Source organism: Equus przewalskii, chromosome 5 (assembly GCF_037783145.1).
Source record: "Equus przewalskii isolate Varuska chromosome 5, EquPr2, whole genome shotgun sequence".
Taxonomy (NCBI): domain Eukaryota; kingdom Metazoa; phylum Chordata; class Mammalia; order Perissodactyla; family Equidae; genus Equus; species Equus przewalskii.
The window spans coordinates 31,990,761-32,011,388 of NC_091835.1; the positions used below are offsets into that span (position 1 = coordinate 31,990,761).

The window sequence follows — 20,628 nt, forward strand, 5'->3', positions numbered from 1 at the left end:
AGACCTTCATCACCTCAAACCCATTGGGTACAATAAATTAGAAATTGACCTCTGTGCTTTTAGTCTTTTCCTGTCTACTTCTTTCTATACTGCTGCCAGACAAATCTTCCTAAAACAGAGCACCAGGTGATCCTGTTGTTCTCCTGCTTCCAGTCTTTTAATGACTACCCACTGCATACAGAGTAAAGGCCTTCCTTTCAGGCTCTTCTAGTGGCACTCTCCCCTCCCGTCCCCACCAGGCCAGCCACTAGGGCCTTCCTGCCGTCCCTTTGCTCCACCGTAGGATCTTCCCTCACCTGAGAGTCTTCCCTTCCCCGCTCCTTGCCCTTTGCCCGATCGACTGATGTCATCAGAGAAGTCTTTCCTGACCACTTGATGTGATTGACATTCCTTTGTGTGTGTCCCCACGGCACCCTGGGCATCCTCTTGTAACCCACATGTTATACTTATTATTGCCTCTTCATCATGAACCTTCTCCACCAGTTTGTAAACTCTTACTCACTGCTCTATCCACACTAACATGGGGCCTGGCACATAGTAAGCATTCGAAGAGTTGTTGAGTAAAAGAAAGCAAGAAGGAATTAACCCAACTCAGTTGTTGCTTTGATCCCAAAGTCCCAGTGTTTCTTAAGTTGGAATTAATCTCATCATTTGATTCCCATGAGATTTTATCTAAGTGACTGAGAACATTTGACTTGACACTATATGATATATGGTATTTTTTCTCAGCCTCAGAATCAATTAAATATTTTAATTATGTGTGACTTTCATATATGTGTGTGCATGTGTATGTATATGAAAACACACGCATACAAACATATGTATCCACCTATTTAATGTACTTATTTTATTCATATATAATCTACCTGGGTCAACAAGCATTTAAGTTTTTTACCTCCTGGTACAGGCCCTATTTAATTTAAACTATAATTCTCACTGTATATCATACAGTGCCATGCCTTCATTGGGAAATAAATATTTATTGTTGATGATAAAATTGGACAGTTTGCTCACAGTTGTCTCAAATTTCACTTAAGACTAAAGAGTAAGAGTAAAGTTTCAAGCCAATAGACTCTATTTTAAATTCAAGTGTTCAAATTAGACTTAACAGAGGTACTGTGTTACTTTCCTGTTCTGGACTCTCTGTCTTTGTTGAACTACAGTAAAGTACAAAAGTAGTTCTTAGTGCTCTTGACATGCCCAAGAAAGTCTTGTGTCAAGAATATGGTCTCTTTTTCCTTTCTGTTGCCAAGTTCTGTCTTATTTTCCGATCTTCCAGGAAACAAATGTGCTTGGATTTAAAGGCCCTCGGAAAATGTCTGTGATCATTCCAGGGATGAATATGAATCATGAGCGGATCCCATTTCGGCCACGAAATGTAAGTAAGAGCACATTTAATCAGCCAAGGACTCTAAAAGACAAGAATGCAATACAGAAGAGATCAGTACCAAAATTGATGATTCTTCCAGAACCCCATACTGGACCATGTCTATACTCTCCTTCAGGAGAGCCGTCGCTCCAGAACCTCAGAGTAAGTGCGCCTGCAGAGCCGTTGCTGAAGTGGTTGACATGAAACCACTTAGTCTGCAAAGAGAAATGCTGGATAATCTATAAGTCAAACAAACCTGGCTTAATTCTTGGTTTTCTTTGTTTCTATTTTACGTTTTCTGAAATGGAGAAAATATTCCCCTACTCTACCTTCTACCTCACAGAGTTGAGAATGAGTGATTTCTTACAGTTTTCAGTACAAAGTAGTGATTTTCCTTTCCAACAGGACCATGAGAGCTTGCTTTCAAAATGGCAAAACAAAACTATGGAGAACTTGATTGAACTGCACAACAAGGCGCCAGTCTGGAACGACGACACTCAGTCCTATGTCCTGAACTTCCACGGCCGGGTCACTCAGGCGTCCGTGAAGAACTTTCAGATAGTCCACGACAATGACCGTAAGCCCATGGGAAGGGCTGGATGTGGGGGGGATAGGAGGAAACATGTTCTTACAAGAAGGGGAAATGAGCATTTCCTATCAGTGATGGGAAGTTAGATTCAGGAGAGAATTATTTAAGAAAGAAATGATTTCTTTGAAAAGACAGAACTACAGTTTGACAGTCCAACTTCAGAACCACTGTGTTGAGGAGGGCGGAGGAGGGAGAGATTTCCTGTGGCAAAGCAGAGAAGTCTCAGGTGAGGATGTTTGGGAAGCAGAAGCAGAAGCAAATGACCTTCACTCCGGAAGGGTTCCTTGGCAACTCCAGTCCCTGGAGCATATGCTGCTCCCAGCAAACCGCTCATGCCTTTTCTCTCCTCCTGCCCTTCCTGCCCGTCAGCAGTTGTCTCCCGTCCTCTGCACTTGAGAGGAGTCATGAAAGAAACTTGGCTCATGCTTAGCAGACACTCTTGTTAGTGCCTCTTTCCATCCTTCTAAAGTGTCCCATTTTAAAGAGACCTGGTGATTAACTGAGTTATTTGGAGGATTTTTTCTGTATCTTCAATAGGATTTTCCCCAGTAAAACCACACCATCGTCTAACATCCTAATTTCTTTCTGTTGCCAGCTGACTATATCGTCATGCAGTTTGGACGTGTGGCAGATGACGTGTTCACACTGGACTACAACTACCCACTGTGTGCGCTGCAGGCCTTTGCCATTGGGCTTTCTAGCTTTGACAGCAAGCTGGCGTGTGAATGAGAGGGAAGCAGGCACTGGGCTTCCTCACTGCAGAGCTCTCAGGAGCAGATAGTGGCCTCCCTTGCTCTTGCCCCAGGACATGAAGAGCAACAGTCCGCCCCTTTTGGAATAATCCCTGTATGTATGTATGTGTATGTGTGTGTATACACATGTGTGTATGTATACATATATATATGTGTATACACACACACACACCTACTTCTCTGGGTTTCACAGACCGGATCAGGGATTACAGCTTAACATGGGTGAGAGGTTGTTCAAAGCACAGAGAGGTTCTTGTTCAGAGCACACTGGTGACTCCTGAGGTTATCGTTCAACAGATTCTCTGCCTCTGGAGTCAGATTTCCTGTGCTTGGAAACTTGCAGCTGGAATCAAGTCCTAATGATTAAATACTTGGGTCTCTTTTTGAAGACCTTTTCAGAGAGGGGCAGTTCCCTGAATTGCCTTTAGTCTCCAGGTCTGCAGACGACTTCTGTAAACTGCCAGATAGTCTCTTTGACAGCTACTCACTCTGCCATTGTAGTGCAGAAGCAGCCGTAGCCATTTCATAAACGAATGAGTGTGGCTGTATTCCAGTGAAATTTTATTTACAAAAACAGGCAGCAAGCCAGATGCGGCCTGTGGGCTGTGGTTTGCTGACCTCTGTTTCAGGTATAGCTCTATGATTACGGGCTTGGGCATGTTCCAAAGTGGGCCTGTGGTCGTGAGATCGTGTGAGTGGGAAATGGATATCTAGGAAGCAGCAGTCCTACAGACTGGATCTGAAGAGGTACTTGGCTGCACCCACTGTTACACGGCCTTTACCTTGTTTTGGTGATGCTGGTTTCTAGAGTATCATTTACCATCAGAACTGGGAAACCCAGTCAGTGACCATGTTGAGTGCACACAGGTGGTTTAGTTCCACTGTCCTACCCAACTTAACCCATGGGAGAAGGCGTTGTCAGCTACTTTACCCCCCTAAGAGAAGAACTTCTGCTCACTAGGAAACACATCTAGCGTTGTGTTGTCTTTGTCACAGGGAGCGTGGTATTTGCTTCTTAGAGCCAGCTTGTTTCCCCTGGGGCTGGGAGAGTAGTGATGTTACAGTCTCCCTCTTCCCTTTCTTCCTGGGAGCAGGCTGGCTGTCACCAATCTCTGTCAGAGTGGTTATGGCCAAATTTGTGATCAATGATGTGAGAATTTTATATAATTGTCTTAATTTCAGTTTATGCTGAAAACATAAACTCTAGAGAGAACTTAGTCTAGTTAAGACTGAGAGTAATTTGACAGTTGCCTTCACTTTCAACCCAGGAGTGCCTCCCACAGCTATGTTAATTACCGTGGAGCCATTAATATAGAGGGACACTCACACCTGTAGAGAGTGTAAGAGGTAAGAAAACACTATATATCGAAACTTGTCATTGTCATTATCAAGAGAGGTGTCAGCGGAGGCTTTGGTGAGGACCAGCTAGCTGACTCTTAAGCTCTGCACACCTTCCTGGGCAGAGCTTTGGGCCTTTCTTCTTGACATAAATATTACCAGCTCCCTAAAGCCTCATTCATTAGTACAGATAATGCTCCTGTCACTTTTCCTCACAGATCATAAGATTTTTGCTAAATCTTTCAGATTATCAGCTCCTCCCAACAAATCATGTGACTCCGCTACCAGTTCAGCAGTCTCAGAGTGTATCTGAATCTTGATAATCCAAGAACTGTGAGCTCTACATCCAGCATTATTCACCTCCTAAGCCGTGTGCACTGAGCTGTTTGCCAGCATGGGGCAAGGAATCAGTGGCTCTGTATATTTCCCTTCTGTGGACTTCCTTTGTCCCTGCTTCCTGTCGTTCCTTGCTCCACATCCAATGGCAGTGTGAAGGAAAGAGATCTGGGAGAGGAAAAGTCCCTCTGCTCATCCCCCACTGGCAAGTCCTCCCTGCTTTTGTTTGACATGGTTGGTGTCCATCTCAGGCATGCTTCCCATCAAGTGCCTCGTTCCTGCAAGTGCCCTCAGCCCTTCACACCTCCGGCACCGCCGTCCGATGAACTGGCTGATAGGTCGCCCTTGCTGAAAACGGAAAGCTGCTCGTTTATCTCCAGTTGCAACATGACAGCGGCTGGGGAAGGGGAGCCCCATGGGACGACCGGATCTAATCCTGCTTCCTCCTGCTCGCTCGGCTCAAAGACATGTGTACCAGCTCCATGTACTTTCTGCTCGAGTGTGCAGGCCATTGGTTTTACATAAATCATATTTATACCTTTTGTATGCCACGGAAATAAAAGATAATTTATATAAAAATGTGTCGCCATTCTTCTTTGCAAAGTCTCACCCCTCACAGAGTTCCTACTGTCATGTTCCGTAATAATAATTCCCATCACTTGGCCGCAGTAAACTCAGTAAATATCACCATAAGCTTTCATCCCAGGGTAAAGCAGGAGTCTGCAGACTGAGAAGTCTGTGTTCCGGAGACTGTTAGACTCATCATACATTGGACACCAAGAATTTTCTGAATAGATGACGGAGCCCAGAGCTGAGCACAGAGGGTGCACAGAAAGGTAGAATTTATGTTCTGGACGCCTGCACTGGTCAGCCCCCTGGGTCATCTTTGTTGGTACTGCTTATGATGCAGCAGCACGACAAATTAAATATCTAATAGTGAAATCAACCCTATCACTCGCCTCTCAGTGTCCACGTTTTATAGCTCCTTTATAGAAACAAGTTGAAAAGAAGTACGTGTTCTCAAGTCTTTCCCAGGCTTCCCTGCTCTTAGCAGTGTCATAGTGATAATATTGCATGGAGAGAAGCAGGAAGTGCCTGGAAACCAGGATGAGAGCTGGAGTCAATTCTTACAGCTTGGTTTGCTTTTTCACATGATTCTTTTTGGCTAAGATGCATGGCTGGCCAAACATTATTTGAGACACAGTTTTATACACTTTTCAGTGACCAGGAATATCATGAATGGTTATTGACATGAAAGACGATCAGCAAGTGTTACTTAAAAATCTAAAACAAGCCTGCAAAAGGCTCTTTTTGATCAGAAGTTTAATAGATCATAAAAGGAATGAATTATTTTTTTTAAGATTTTATTTTTTTTCCTTTTTCTCCCCAAAGCCCCCAGTACATAGTTGTATATTCTTTGTTGTGGGTCCTTGTTGTGGCATGTGGGACGCCGCCTCAGCATGGTTTGATGAGCAGTGCCATGTCCACACCCAGGATTCGAACCAACGAAACACTGGGCCGCCTGCAGCGGAGCACGTGAACTTAACTACTCTGCCATGGGGCCAGCCCCCTCTTTTTTTTTTGACTTTATTTTTCCTTTTCCTCCCAAAGCCCCCTGGTACATGGTTGTATATTTTTAGTTGTGGGTCCTTCTAATTGTGGCATGTGGGATGCCACCTCAGCATGGCCTGATGAGCAGTGCCATGTCCACGTCCAGGATTCGAACTGGCGAAACCCTGGGCTGCTGAAGCAGAGCATGTGAACTTAACCACTCGACCATGAGGCCGGCCCCCTAATAATTTTCTTTAGATAGCATTATAGGTACAGAAATAAAGCAACTTTTTGAGACAAAATCCCAGGATTCTGGCCCCTTTTCTGCCAGTGATTTGCCATGGGCCTCTTTCCTCATCTATAGATTGAGAAGGTTTAGAACTCCATGATCTTCTTCAATTCTTGAATTCCGTGATTCCCCTCAGTCATGCTGGCAACCATCTGGAATTCTCCTAAATGTGTTCGACTTGAGCTCTCTGGTTACCTCCAGGACAGCTTCATGCTGAACGTGCTGCTGGGAGGAGAAGTGACAGAGACCTCAGGAAAAGACCATGGATGCTTAAGCTAAGGAACTAGAGAGGGGAGATTCTGGACTGGTGGGAGTGTGCCACGTGGGAGAGAGGATCTTGTACTGAGGAAGTAGAAGACCTCAAGGCTGCTCTTTCCAGCCATTGGGGACATGTTTCTCCCGGAGAAAACCTTGGGCTGTTGGAAGCTGTCCTCCTCCTCGGCCTCCAGCTCCCACTCGAGAGACAATGGCTCCTGTCCATGTACTCATGACATGTCTGATAGCTGCTTGTCTCCAGTCCACAGCCCTCTTTTAAACTTCCCCATGTGGACCCAAGCTAGGGGCTTTCCAAGAACTGGCCGGATTCTGTCCCACTGCCCAGACACGTTTCTTGACAAGCTGCATATTGGATTCTTTCGCCTCCTCTCCCTGCTTTGGTCTTCTAGTTACCGTAGTCAGAGCATATTCTTTAAAAGTCTCACAGTCTCCTCCATCAACCAACACAGACTCTTCTCTCATCCACAAACACCTAGGGATGCCACAATAAATGATGGGTTTGCCGTTGGTGCTGTCAGAGCTTTAGGCAAGCCCTAGTTAAGCCACAGACAGTTTCATGGCACCACCTACTGACCAAGGATGCACACTGCACATACGTTAAAATGAATGAAGAGCACAGATTCTGTAATTGAGATCAGGAAGTCACCAGGGGCTCAGAGTGGCTTCAACACCTGGACCACATTATCATTATGTACTAACACCCTTGTGCTATGGCACGACTCTTCCAAATGTTTGAGAACAGTAATATTTTTGGAGTTTACAAACCAGTTGAGGTATTTTGGGTAAAATGCCGGGGATCTGCCACAGTTTAAGCCCTCGGTATAGGAAAGTGGCAAATATCAATATTATCATTTTCATTAATGGCCTTTTAAAATGGAACAATGCATTTCAGTTGACTTTTTTAGCTATGCAGTTACACAAAATGGTTTATAAATGCTCAAAGAAATTTTAGATGGTTTTCCAGGGACTATGATGAGAAAGAAAAACAGCAAGGTTTAACTGCGTACCTAAACATCCAGTTTCTAGTCTCAGTCCTATCCTACCTCGCATTCCTTACTCTGTACCCATCTCTCCATTTCTACTTGAAGGAAGAGCCTAGGCAAAAAAGTAGCCCTGATGTTAATGAAAATTACATCTTTCCTGTCTGTTACCACCTTTTATTACACGTTTTGGTTCTTAAGCCTCAGAGTTTTAACATCTAGTTAAGTACTATCTACCCAGATTGTCTCTTACTATGATTTTCAAGGATTCCAAGAGTAAAAATCCTATGGTTCTTTCTTCTGTAGTCTGGGGGCAGGAAGGTTAGGAAGGAAGAATGGTCTGAGAGGAAAAGAGGGTGACAGGCAGAGGGGGTCTAGGAATTAGATCAAGATTTTAAAAGTGAGGTCTAAATGCAATTTTTAGGGTACTAATGCATGCTCAGAACAAACTACATCTGTATAAGATAGAAATATGACCTTAAAAATGTGCTGATTTTGCCTTTGGTCAGTTTTATGGTGTTCTGTATCAGGTTTATAGATATAAATTTTAAATGGTAATTTCATATGGTTTTTAAACAATTTTGTAACCACACCATTAAAGCCTCCTCCCACAGCTGTCCCCCTCACCCTGCCCTCCTCAGAGTTAACCACTTCTCATTTCTTTCCTGTGTATCTTTATGCAAAAATAAAAATGTGTTTGCAATTTCCTACCATTTGTGCATAAAAGGTAGCGTACTTTTTACTCGGTTCAGACGCTTGCTTTCTCTGTTTAATGTATCCCAGAGATACTCCTGTATCAACAAATACAGCCCTTCCTCATGCTTGCTTATGCTCCACAGCATGTCACTGTGGGAAGTCCAATAAGGGTTTTAACTAGTCCCCTCCACACAGACAGTGTGCACAGTAAGAAATTTTATCAACGTGTTTTGAGTATATCGTGTTCCAGGGACCCATGTTACGTATGTTAATCCTGATTTTTCACTTTTCATAGTAACTCCCACGTTACACCTTTACTCTTGATGTCTCCCACAGTCCTGAATTCTTCCCTTAGCTCTGCAAGTGTTCTCTAACTGCCTGCTGGACATCTCTTTTTGGATGGTCCACAGCTGTGCTGTCCAACACCCTAGCCACCAGTCACAAGTAGCTATTTAAATTTAATCAAAATAAAATTCAGTTCTTTAGTCAGACTAGCTGCATTTCAAGTTCTCAATCGCCACATGTGGCTAGTGACTACCATATCAGACGGTGGAGATAAAGAACCTTTCGTCATTGCAGAAAATTCTGTTGGAGAGCATTGGTCCACAGAAATCTCAACTTCAGGTTTCCAGATTTAACTGTCCAGCTTCATACCAACGCTTCTCCTATGGAGAAGTTGTTCCTTGTCTAGCTCACCCATTAGACCGTTAGTATCTTCAGGGGCTGGGATTGTGCCTCTTCTGTTTATCCTCGGTGCCACCTCGCACTGTACCAAGGATGTCATACGTGTTCCATAACTGTGTAATGAACACACGAGTGATGAGGAAACGGAGGCTTATAATAACAGTGTGCCCAAGGTCACAATTAGTATGTGGCGAAGCTGTTATTTGAACCCAGATTGTTTAACTCCCCAGTGAGGTCATAATACCTGACTTATTTTAACTTTCATTTCAAAATACTGTGGCAGAGTTACTAAAAATGAAAATTTTAACTGAATAAGGCCGGAGGAAGCCTTTCCTCCCTTTTGATTTTTTTTCCAGGAAGATCCTGGATCTCTGATCCTAAAGATCCCCTGGAACCTCAGAGAAACTCCCTTGAGTATTGTGTGGAGACGGGCTCCAGAAACCAGTGGTTTTATTTTACTCTGCTGGGGCTGCCATAACAAAATACACAGACTGGGTGGCTCAAACAGAAATTTATTTCTTGCAGTTCTGGAGGCTGGAAGTCCATGATCAAGGTGTTGGCAGGGTTGGGTTCCTCTGAGGCCTTTCTCCTTGGCTTGTAGGTGGCCGCCTTCTCACTGGGTCCTCCCATGGCCCTTCCTCTGTGAGTTATCTGTGTCCTAATCTCCTCCTCTTATAGGGACACCAGTCAGAGTGGCTTAGGGCCCACCCTAAAGACCTCTTCCAACTGAATCCCCTCTTTAAAGACGTTATCTCCAAATCCAGTCACATTCTGAGGTCCTGCGGATGAGGACTGCAACCTATGAACTGGGGGAACATGCCATTCAGCCCATAGCATACACTGTTCCCTAGGTAGTCCCGGGGTCAGTTCTCTTTCATGTTTCTCTTTGATGAGAGATAACAGAACTAATGTTACGCTGAACTACAGACTGCTTTTTACTCTATAGAGCAAAAAAGACTCCAAACAAGTTTGATAAAGGTCTATTTTGTCCTTTAAAACACAAGATGCAGTTCAGTTGGTATGGAGCAAAGAGTGTTCTTCAGGAAAAGCAAATGGAAATATAGTATGGGGAGGTTAAAAAAGAGAAGAAACCTGAGTCACAGTTGACCACAACCACAGTAGGAATCAGCTATGTAATACTGTCGAAGATGGGGCAGGTACGTGCTTCAGGGACGTCTTGAAAGCAGTATACAGGTATGCGTCGTATAGCAATGCTTTGGTCAATGACAGACCGGACATATGACGGTGGTCCCATAAGATCAGCTGTACCATCTAGGTTTGTATAAGTACAGTCTATGATGTTTACACAAGTACAAAATTGCCTAACAATGCAATTGCCTAAAAATGCATTTCTCAGAACATATCCCGTAAGCGACGCGTGACTGTATTTGCCTTTTCCCTAAAGGCTAGGAAACAATCTTTCCTTGACTCTGCCCTTGTCAACTTCTTATTGGGCCATTAAATCCAGTTGTGCATGTTTTTTTAAAAAAAATGTGGAGAAATTAGTGAAAGGTTCTAGTCACATGCTTCTCCTCTGATTATAAAAGAAACACAAGTTTCTTACAGAAAAATAAGAATAAAAATGAAAAATAAAGAAATCCCCTTAATCTTCCACCTGTCAGAGATAATCATTCCAAAATATTTTTCAAAAACAGGATCATACTATATATACTGTTTCTAGAATCTGCTTTTCCACTTATTATATCATTAACATTTGTCTGGTTTATTAAGAAACATCTTGTTATTAATAGCTGTAAAGGATTCTAGCACAAGATGTGGTTGAATTTGTTTAATACAGTATTATACAGATAATTTGTTTAACTATGACCATGTGGGTTGGAAAAACAAAATTTATTAAAGGAGTCAAAATAATACCAAACAACATATAATAAAAATAATTAATATGATTTTTTAGTGTGATTTTGGAGTACAGACAACACAAATACCCTCCCCAGATTAAAACCGGCTCTGACCACCCCTGCCCTCCTCTCTGTACCAGTCATCATCAAGCTTGGGTGAGGGTCCATTAGCAGGACGAGGCAGAGTGGTCTGGACCACTGGGAAGTCAGATGAGTTGTGGATCCTATGGTGTAATTTGAGTGGAGCCATATGCATCTCTTACAGCTCGATCTAGACAGACGAAATACTTCCACCAACAGATACATTCCTGAGGGCCAATCAATGAGAGTCCTCGCCCTTAAGAAATGTAAACACCCCTGGTAAGGGCAGGGCATGTGTGTGAGATCACTGTCAGTCTTTAACCCTTCAGAATCTCTATGTCTAAGAATTTTCCTTTACCCAGAAGGACCTCAACAACTTGGGAACGTGGGATTCCTGAAGGCACAGAGCTCTCCAGAAGCCTGTAAGGGTGTGGACCAGGAGGCTGAAGTCCTGATGGCACACCATTCCAGCCTGGATCATTTATCTTCTGGGTAGTTAAGACCTGGAGGGAATAAGCCAGTGTGATCTCCAAATTTCCTGTCAGCGTCTGTGCTGAATGTGACACCCCAAGGCTGCCTCTAGACTCTGGACTCTGTCCTGCCTTTCTCTCAATCCTCTGAACCTGTCTGGACTCACCTTCCAACTCAACCTATTCCTCTTTTCGTTTGAATTCTTATCTCAGTTAACAGTACCACCAATTGTTGGGTTGTCAAAGTTTACTGATTTTTGTTTCTTCTCACTCTCACAGCCAACCTAGTCACCAATTCTTCTTCATTTTGCCTCTGGCCTACTGCCTACATCCTTTCCTTTATCCTCCACCTCAGGACCACTGCCTGAGTCTAGGGCATCCTGACTCTCCAATCTAGTCCCAGTGCTATTGCCAGAGGGGTCTTTCTGATGGCGATACTGGTTATTTCACACCTGCATCAAAAGGGCCTTTCCGATGCCCAAACTCTTCAGGACAGGATATGATGATCTTCATACCCTGGCACCCACTTACTGTAATCTGTTCTCCTCATCTCCTCTTCCCTAGCCACATCAGTTTTCAAGACTTTTCCTAAACACCCTTGTGTACAGGCTCCCTTATCTTCATGGGTCTTCCAGTCTCCATTTGGCAAACTCTCATTTATCCTTCAAGAGCTAGATCAAATGTCACCTCTGTAACTTGGATTCCATTGTTCCTTCCCTTGGATTCCCACTGAACTTTGTGTCATTGTGTGTCTTCCCACATAGGCTGTGAACTTCTTGAGGGCAAGGACCTATTCTGGCACTTAGCAAGGTGGTCAAAGTCAACAGACACTCAACAAATGATTGTTACCTTCAATAGCTGGTGCTGACAGTTTGCACTTCATTCGGTGCCTACAGACTGTCCTATAGTGTAGACTTTTCACGTGTATGAGGTGTGACCAAGCCTTGATGCGAGTCACTATTTAACAAGCATACCAGAAATTATATATCCAAATGAGAGCTGCTGCCTTCAAAGTCTTACCTTCTGAGACTGGATACTTCGTCCAGCAATGCACTCATTGCTCAACACCTTTGCAACACCTCTCTGGGAAATAACTTTGGCATTTACAGCACTTTCTTTTCAATATTCTCTGTGGGAGCAATCTTTTTCATTTATTTAACATCTATTACGTACTTATCTATCCTGGGCACCCAGCTGGTGCTGGGTGACAGATAAGATAAATCAGACATTTACTCTGTCTTCAAGGAAGTTTCTGTTTGGTAAGGGAGATAAGATCTGGACAAGCACTGCGACACAAAGGTAAGCGGGAATGCTCCAGAGGTTGGATTTGGTTTTTGGAAAAAGCCAGAAGTCCTTTGGCTTCAACCTCCCAAGGTGCTTGACAGAGGAGTGTGGTTAACACCCTGCCTTAAGCAAACGTGTTCTGGAGACTTCCAAACCAGCCCATTGCGTTTCCCTCTCCCCCAACAAGAGACTGAACTCACCTGGCATGTCTGTTGAAAACCCAGACTCGCACTGTGTGGCAATGCTCTTCTATACATCGAGTCTTCCCAGCGACGGCAGGCTCTTTGAGGGCAGGTGCTGAGGTCGTTTTTGTTTTCACAGCATCTGTAGACACATAATACATGTTGGATAAATATTCACTGAGTTACTGAGCCCAAAAGGTGTCTCACGCCGCGCCACACGGACTTCACATCGGGCATCCTTTCCTTTCCCCATCTGCTTTACTCGTGCAGTCACAGCTCCGCAGATCCGCAAGGGACAGAGGGAGCGACTGAAAGGACCACTGCGGGAGGGCGCGCGCGGGGCACGGGCGGCGGAGCGGGAACGAGCGCGGAGTTCCCGCTTCCTGGTTCCCGGGACCGAAGCCCGCGGCGGGAGCCGGGGCAGGAGCGGCCTTCCCGCGCGCCGGCGCCGCCCCTCCCCGGTCTTCCTCGGACCTGCGAGGACGGACGGCGGCTGGCAGCGGGGGCCGCAGGGTCGGCCCACGGGACGCCCCCGCCCCGGCTAAGAGGAAGGTTTTCTGCTCCCGGGAGAGAGGAAGGAAGCGGGGTGGGGAGGGCAGAAGAGTCGGGGCGAGGATCAAAGGGAAAGTCCGCGCGCGAGGAGCGGCGAGGCCCCGCCAGCCCCGCGGTCAGAGTTGAGGGGTCGGCGCCCCCGGCCGCCCCGGCCCCGCCCCGCCCCGCCCAGCCGCCCGCGGCCCCGTCTCCTCCCCGAGGGGCCGGTGGCCCGGCCGCCACTCCCTCCCGCGCCCTCCCTCAGCTGCGCGCATCTCATACCAGCCGTCATTCCGCGCATTCCAGGCGCCCTCCTTTCAAACTCCAGGCCGGGGGCGGGAGCGCCGCAGCGCCCCGCTCCGCCGCCCGCGCGCGTCCCCGCAGGTGAGTGGCGCCCGCCCGCCCTCGCTGTCCCGCCGGCACCGCTCCGCGCGCTGCGGCCTCCTCCCTCGCTTCCCCTCGCCGCTCCCCTCCCTTCCGCCCTCTCCCGCGCCCGGTGCGGTCCCGGGCTCCCTTCCTCTCCCGTTGACTCACGCCTCCAGGAATAGGGCTCTCCCGTGGCTTCCCGTCAGTCCCATTCTGGGAAAACTCCTCCCTCCGCGCCGTCCGCGCTCCGCGCACCCTGCGGCGGCGAACTGCGTTCTCCGGGGTCGGCCCGGCACGGGCTCGGCTCCGTCCCGCGGCCCCGCCTGCCTCCCCGCCCAGCTGCTCGGCCCGGAGCCCGGGGCGCTGCTCGCTGACCCCCTGTCGTCCCTGCAGTGCCGTCGCCGGCCTCCGGCCCTGAGCGGAGCCGCGGCTGAAGAGTTGGCGCGCGGGGCGGACTCCGCGGAACCGGCGCAGCGCACCCACCGCGCCTCCCCGCACCCTGGGACCGGTAAGGCGGCGGCGCGGGGGGCGCGGGAGCGCGGCGGGCCTCGCCGGGGGCAGGCATCTGGGGTGCAGCGCGAGGAGCTCTCACCGGGGCCGAACCGGGGAGAGAGCGGGGCACGTGGAGGCGCTGCGGACCGCAGGGCGGGGGGCGGGATCCGAGGGGCTTGGGGGGAAAGGGAGCCTGGGGAGCTGAAAGGACAGAGCGGAACCGAGAACCCCGGCGATCGCTCGGAGAGATCCAGCGCTCGTGCCTTTTCTGCTGGGCTCTTTTCTGCCTTGGAAGAGACAGCCCTGGAGGTAGGTGTGTGGGCTGTTTTAAGTGCTAAGGCTTTGTGAAAGTGGAGGGGACCCCTACCGTAAGGTTCCTGCTCCCCAGGGGTTGAGAAGCGAGTTGTGTTTCATGATGGGGACGAGGGGATATAGCGAGCAGAACTCCCAAACCCCAAAGTGCACCTTTCCCGGGAACACAGCCACGGTGCACATGTGTGTAAAGGGTATCCGGTCAGACCAAGTGTTATCTGAAGAGTTCACGTGGCCGTCTGACGGTCCCGTCTCCTTAGCTCTGGGTGTATGTGAGGGTGACATCTGTCCGCAAATGACTCACCTCGGCTCCCAGTAGGCGTGTGTTTGTGTTGAACGTGAGTGTGTTTCCACGGGAGAAGAGAGCTGTCTGAAAGCCTCTGAGTGCCTGTGCCATGGTCTCTAAGTGTGTGTTTCTCTGGGAGGATGTCGCTTCTGGACGTGACTGCTTTTCCTTTCTGCATACCGTGGGCAAGAGACCCTGCCTCTGGTTGTGTGTGTGCAAAGGCATTGTGACCGCGGGTTGGAGAGTGTGGCCCTAAGGCTCCATTAGCCTTGGACTGGGCAGAGCTGGAAGGAAGCTGCCTACACCTGCCTCTTCCGGCAGCTGTCTTCCTGGGGGAGAGTGGGTTCTGGCCTTGCCTGGAGCGGTGTAGAGAACCAGCTGGTAGAAGCTAAATAAAGTTGAGAGCTTTGCCCTTTGGTAGTGAGACAGGTTGTTGATAGTGAGAGTTGGGAATCTTTGTGGGGGTGGACCCCCTAGAAAGACAAGACCATTTTGAATCTTGAGACTTGTGTAGACAGTGCTTTTAAAGTTGGCCTCGAGGACAAAGAGGAATCGTTCTATACCAGCCTGAACTCATTTCTACTGGTCCAGCTGTCCTTCATACTGCCAGCCAATCAAATGGAAGAATCCTTTACAACTTGCTAGAGCGCTTGACACTTTCCGGTGGGAAGGGGCATGAGGCGCTCATTGCGTGGATGCTGTAGTGCCAGCCTGGGAGAGAGGGGCTGCCTCTGACTTGCTAGTTGACCTGTGGGGAGACCCTTCTGGGTGTCTCAGTTTCCCCATCTTTTTTTCTGCTTTGCTTTCTGTTTTCTCTCTATTTGGGGTTCTACATTTGGAACATTATATAAGAGTGGACTGGGTAGGGAGGGAGCCACGCTGTCTGTGAGACTGTCAGAAGTGACATGGTATATGGGGGTGGCGGTGGGAGGACACAGGTAGACTGGGCTTCAGAGTTCTTTCTTCCTTCCGACAACATGATGACATAGGCGTAATGTTTAGGACTTCTTGGAAGGGAGGAACAAGTCACTCTCAGAGGGCTGGAGACTTGCCCCTGCTCCTCCATGCACCCTGAGGATGCAGATGTTCTGGTGGGAGCCACCTCACCCCCTCACTTGCTTAGGTCTGGTGTGCAGCTGGGGCTTTGAGGGAATTTGGTCTAAAGACAGCATTGATAGAGTAGAAGAGGTACAGGTTTGGGGTCAGACATATGTGGGTACAAATCCTGACAGTTTCTCGCTGCTTTTAAGGCTCTCAGGTTCAGTTTCCTGACGAGTAATATGGAAGAGGGGTTAATTAATATCCATATAAAAAGTTTCTGGTGAAAATTCGATGTTTGCACAGTGCACAGCCCATCCTGGAGACCCAGTAGCCAGTGTTTCCTAAGCTGCTTTCAGCACGGAGCTTCTTTTTCTCTAGAGACTTCTCTGCACACCCTTTGATAAACCCTGGTCTGTTCGTTCATGTTTATGTAGCAAACATGAATTGAGCATTTACTGTGGGCCAGGCCTTGCACCATGTTCTTGATCCTTAGGAACCAGGGTGGCTAGTGGCCCAGGTGGAGGTGCGGGCAGGGCTTTGTCACCCAGGAGCACATGGTCTCCAACTCATATGTTCTAATTCCGGTTTTTCTTTGACCCCAGAGTGAACTTGCTGAACATTATCAGACATGCTAATGTCAGCATCTAACTCCTTCATTTTAAAGAAGGGGAAACTGAGGCCCTTGGAGGGGCAGTCACTTGCTTAAGGTTGCAGAACCAGTGAGTCACAGAGCTGGGATGACAGTCCACTCTGTTTTCACTTTGCACCCTGTCTCCTGCTCTGTGGTTCCCAATGCCCAGACCCCCTACCCACCTTCATCTAACAGGCCTGGTGGCTGGAAAAGTTCAGCTTGGGCAGTGTCTCCCGTCTCGTGGCTCAGATAAGGTTGTTAGGAGGCAGAAATACTCCCTTCCCTCCCAGCGCAAAGCACAGACGGTAGAATCTGAGAATGCCATCTCTGGAAGGGGCCCTCAAGAGGTCTTTAAGTGCACCCTCCTTTCTCCTCGCTGGTCATAGTGTTACTCAGCCAGGGAGAGAAGGGTCTCCCTATCTTTCTAGATTCCTGGGACACAAATGTCCCCTCCTTTGCTTCCATTCTGTAGTCTTGTGCTGGTGATTGTCACCGAGCAGTACCTGGTGCCTAACCTGAAGCTCCTCTCCTCCCTAGTTGCTCTCCTGTAGCTGGGGTCAGGCCTGGGGCAGTGGGAAATTTAGGGCTGTGAGGGTCCCTTTACCTCACCTCTCTTCCTTTGCCCCCCATGACCCTTTGCTGGCAGGGGTTGGGACGGCAGCTCCCTTTAAAGCTCTGAAATTGGAGCTGAACAGCTGCTCTCCAGGCCTCCCCCCTCCACTGCCCCCGGGGGTTTAACCAGCTCAGGGGCCCAGGTGGAGGTGGGGGCAGGGCTTTGTCGCCGGGCAGCGCAGTCTCCGGCTCCTATATTCTAATTATACAGCCTTGCCTTGACCTCTTCTGAGATGACAATTCTTCCCTTGCTTTGGTTTTTCCATTTAGATATTAGGGGGATTCTGATCACCTCCTGTGTGATGTGGTCCTCCAGGCTTCAGCTGGTAGCGATTGAATGTTTGGGAGCATTTCCGCTAGAACTCCAGTCCCCGAGATCCCTGCCCACGTCCTCCTGCCTTTAATACCTAATACCGGCAGGCTCCTGGAAAGGCCTGAGGATGGGCCCAGCTCCCTGCAGTGTGGGCCGGCTCCCTGGCGGTGCTGAGGGTAGGCGGGCCCTCATGGGTGGGGACTCAGCTTCCTTTGACCCAAACTTCATGGGAACAATAGACTTCAGAGGAGTCACCCGGGGCAGGAAATGGGAGCTGCACTAAGGCAGGGTGACCCTCCTGGGGGATGGGATTGCATATCCGGCCTAAAGGAAAGGCAGGGTGTTGGGGGCAGTGCAAAGGGCACTGGGGAGGGGCTGATGACACATAGGGTGGGCCTCCTCTGAAGGGGGCTGTTGACTCAGAGTGAAACCTGAGCTGCTTAGAGCCCATTATTTGGCTGAGCAGTCTGCTTTGTGTCTTACTAGCAAAGGTGTGGTGTCTGCCAGCCTGGGCTCATGCCCAGCTCACCCCTGCCAGAACCATGTCTTCCCCTTCCCTTCAAGCCCCTGCGATGTCTGCGCGAACCGTCCTGGCCAAGATAAAAGGCCAGTTTTGTTTCTTCCTGGCTGACCTCCGTGTGGGCGTTGAGCCTTGAGTAGTAGTTGACCAGGGAGGCACTATGGTGGTGGGCGGAGCTCTGGGTGGGGAGGCAGCAGGCCAGTGTCAGCTGGACAATGTAAAGTGAGTTTTGTAGCCACAGTCAGAGAGCAAGATGACCAGGACAGGCAGGGGTTGAGTCCTGCTTGAAGCAAGTAGTGGGATGTTCTGGGGGGCAGAGCACTCTTGTCTTGCCTTCATCTTTGTGAGTGTGGAGCAGACTCGGAGGCCACCGGGAGCAGTGAGAGTCAGACCACACTGAGGTGCTTTTCGTGAGTTAGCTTGCCAGTTCTTACAGATCAGGTTTCGGGGCTCTGAGAGAAGCTTGAAGAGTGACCACAGAATCCCTCTAGGGTCTGGGAGGAGAGAGGGAAGGTGGCAGAATCACAGATGCTGCCCTGAGGTGTTTCTTCAGTGTGGCAAGGCAGGGATCCTGGCAATGGCAGGCTGGTGAGCTTCTTAGTGATCGCTTGCCAAATTCCAGGTCGGATATCTGAACAAAATCTGCGGGGACTCCAGAAACCAAGTTGAGATAACTAGTAGCCATCATGGTCACTACCAAGTCTTGGGAAAATGCTCTAATTTGTGTTGAGGAATGTTCAGTAAGGACTTGGAGTCTAAAGATTTTCTTGGGTTCAAGAGAAATAAATATGATCCGGCTGATAGAGCAGTTAGATGGATTTGTAGCTGGTTGAAAGACTGCCCTGGGTACTGGTGCTGAGCTCACCTCGCCCTGGGGGGAGCCTCTAGTGATGTGCCACGGAGCCCTCCCTGGCTTTGCGCTCTGTCAGTTCTGTGGGTGTTTAGGACAGCAAGCATAGTGGATGACGGAACCAGCGTTCAGAGTCATCTTAACTAACTAGAATGCTGAGATTAAGCAGAAATATGAAATAAACATTTTTCTGTTAAAATTAATACATACTCATTGTAGAAAACCTTTATAAATTAAAGGAGAAAACAAAATGGCATATAGTACCACAACTCAGGGATGAGCACAGTTGATGTTTTGGTGTATGTCCTTCCAGATTTGTGTTTGTGCAAATCTATATATTTTAACATAATTGCAATTATGCTCTATCTTGTTTTTTTCCCTACTGAATACTATATAGTGAGTAATATCTCCTGTCATAAAAAATGATTTAAAACTGTAATTCTAAGGATCTGAATAATATTACATTTTCTGAATACACCTTAATATATTTAACTCTGCTCTACTGGACTTTTAAAATTTGCTTTCAATTTTTAGTCATTAAAATGTACTTGACACTGAGCAATGTTAAAGATGTATGCTTATCTCCAGAGGAAATCTAATAGATTTAAATGTACGATCCTGCATTTAAGTTCATAACATCAATTATGTAAGTATAGAATGGGAATTTACTATCAATTCTCATGGAAAAAAACGTGGGTGTTTTGGTTGATGCTTTTGGTTGACTAAGGATGGGGACGGGAAAGGAGCATTTGCTAAGTGCCTACTAGGAGCCAGGCATGCTCTAGATGTTTCTGCCTCCATTGTCTCCTTTAATCCTCTCGGCTGCCCTGGGAGAGAGGGTTTGCTTGTTTGTTTTTGTTTTGTTTTGTTTTTAACCTCTATTTACAGAAGAGGACAAAAATTACACGGAGATTAATGGGGGGATGGAATTTGATCTGTCTCTTCCCGCTGCCCCATTAAACCCTGAGCCTGGTGGCGTCGAGGAAAGCCTTAGTCCGCTAGTCTCTGTGATGCTGCGGCCACGTTGGGAGCCATGTCTGGTTTTGGAGGGTGACTACGCTCTGAGTTGTTAAGCACTGAGCTTGTTGATACTGTGACCATGTTGGCAGAGGTTGGTGAGGGAGGGGGACCTGTCCCCTCATCACGCTGCTGTCAGTTCTCACTTGCACAAGATAGACTGTCTTTGCAGCCATAGCAGATCAAGTCCATCTGATCTGAATCCCTCTGCAAAATGGGGAAAATAATATTAATAGAATCAACTTGGTATGGTTGCTGTGAAGATTAAATTAGTTAATATTTGTAAAGTGCTTAGTTTTTCCCTGGCAGATACTAAACACTGTGTAAGCGTTTATCAGATAAATGACCTGTAACTGGTCCTTAGACCCTAGACAAGCTAGAGTTTGTGAGAGGGGGAGGCTGGTGATGCCCCTGGAAAAACCCAGTGCTAGAGACGACCTAGGTGTTAACTAGGTCGTGTCTGTACCTGGTAGTTCTGCATAATGAAACTGACTTCAGATCAGGTAGACCTAATCTGCTCTTGCTGCAAAGAGGGCCTGCCTTCTGGAAGTGAGAAATGGCAGCACCCTGATGACACGACTGGTTCCAATCCTTCAACAGGTGTGTTCTGAGCATGTGTCTGCCCAGGGCTTGGAACTGTGCTGGGTGGTGCGGAGGAAGCAAAGCATCCTCAGAAATTTCCATCTTAAATTGCATGACCACATGTTGGAATGGGAGGGGAGCTCACTTGCAGTGCTTGGAGCCTTAAGCAACAGTCATGCTGCTTATGCAAGAGAAGAAGTGAAGCTGTATCAGTGGCTTCTGATCCCCTCCTCAGAACTCTGCCAGCTCCAGCCCTGCCAGCTCTCCTCTCCTAACATCAGCCCCCTTTGTGTGCACCTGCCCTCAGCCAGTCCACAGTAGTCACAGAGCACCCACTGT

General features: G+C 47.9%; 2 protein-coding genes and 1 long non-coding RNA gene across 12 annotated transcripts in view; 2 read left to right on the forward strand and 1 right to left on the reverse strand.

The window, feature by feature from the left end:
* Nucleotides 1-4,963, forward strand: part of TULP3 (TUB like protein 3) — a 62,737-nt gene extending 57,774 nt beyond the window's left edge. For 4 of the 6 annotated variants that reach the window (XM_070620499.1, XM_070620498.1, XM_070620500.1 and 1 more), the window contains exons 9-11: nucleotides 1,280-1,378; nucleotides 1,775-1,946; nucleotides 2,554-4,963. In XM_070620499.1, coding sequence (XP_070476600.1) covers nucleotides 1,280-1,378; nucleotides 1,775-1,946; nucleotides 2,554-2,687 — 405 coding nt within the window. In that variant the 3' untranslated portion in view covers nucleotides 2,688-4,963. The remainder of the gene's footprint in view (nucleotides 1-1,279; nucleotides 1,379-1,774; nucleotides 1,947-2,553) is intronic. The other 2 variants (XR_011540260.1, XR_011540261.1) reach the window with 2 other exon arrangements.
* A 6,204-nt stretch (nucleotides 4,964-11,167) lies between these two features.
* On the reverse strand, nucleotides 11,168-13,958 carry LOC139083495 (uncharacterized). 2 transcript variants are annotated; one of them, XR_011540263.1, is made up of 3 exons: nucleotides 13,802-13,958; nucleotides 12,755-12,878; nucleotides 11,168-11,303 (listed from the first exon to the last, which is right to left on the reverse strand). It is a non-coding gene; the product is annotated as an uncharacterized lncRNA (long non-coding RNA). The 2 variants fall into 2 exon arrangements; XR_011540262.1 differs by lacking the exon at nucleotides 13,802-13,958 and adding an exon at nucleotides 13,550-13,703.
* The window catches only part of TEAD4 (TEA domain transcription factor 4), a 66,548-nt gene continuing 59,274 nt past the window's right edge, over nucleotides 13,355-20,628 (forward strand). Inside the window, exons 1-2 of one of the 4 annotated variants that reach the window (XM_070620501.1) lie at nucleotides 13,355-13,651; nucleotides 14,027-14,141. The gene's annotated coding sequence lies outside the window, so the exon portion shown is untranslated. Of the gene's footprint in view, nucleotides 13,652-14,026; nucleotides 14,142-14,342; nucleotides 14,435-14,694; nucleotides 14,776-18,064; nucleotides 18,242-20,628 lie in introns of those variants that run through there. The other 3 variants (XM_070620504.1, XM_070620503.1, XM_070620502.1) reach the window with 3 other exon arrangements.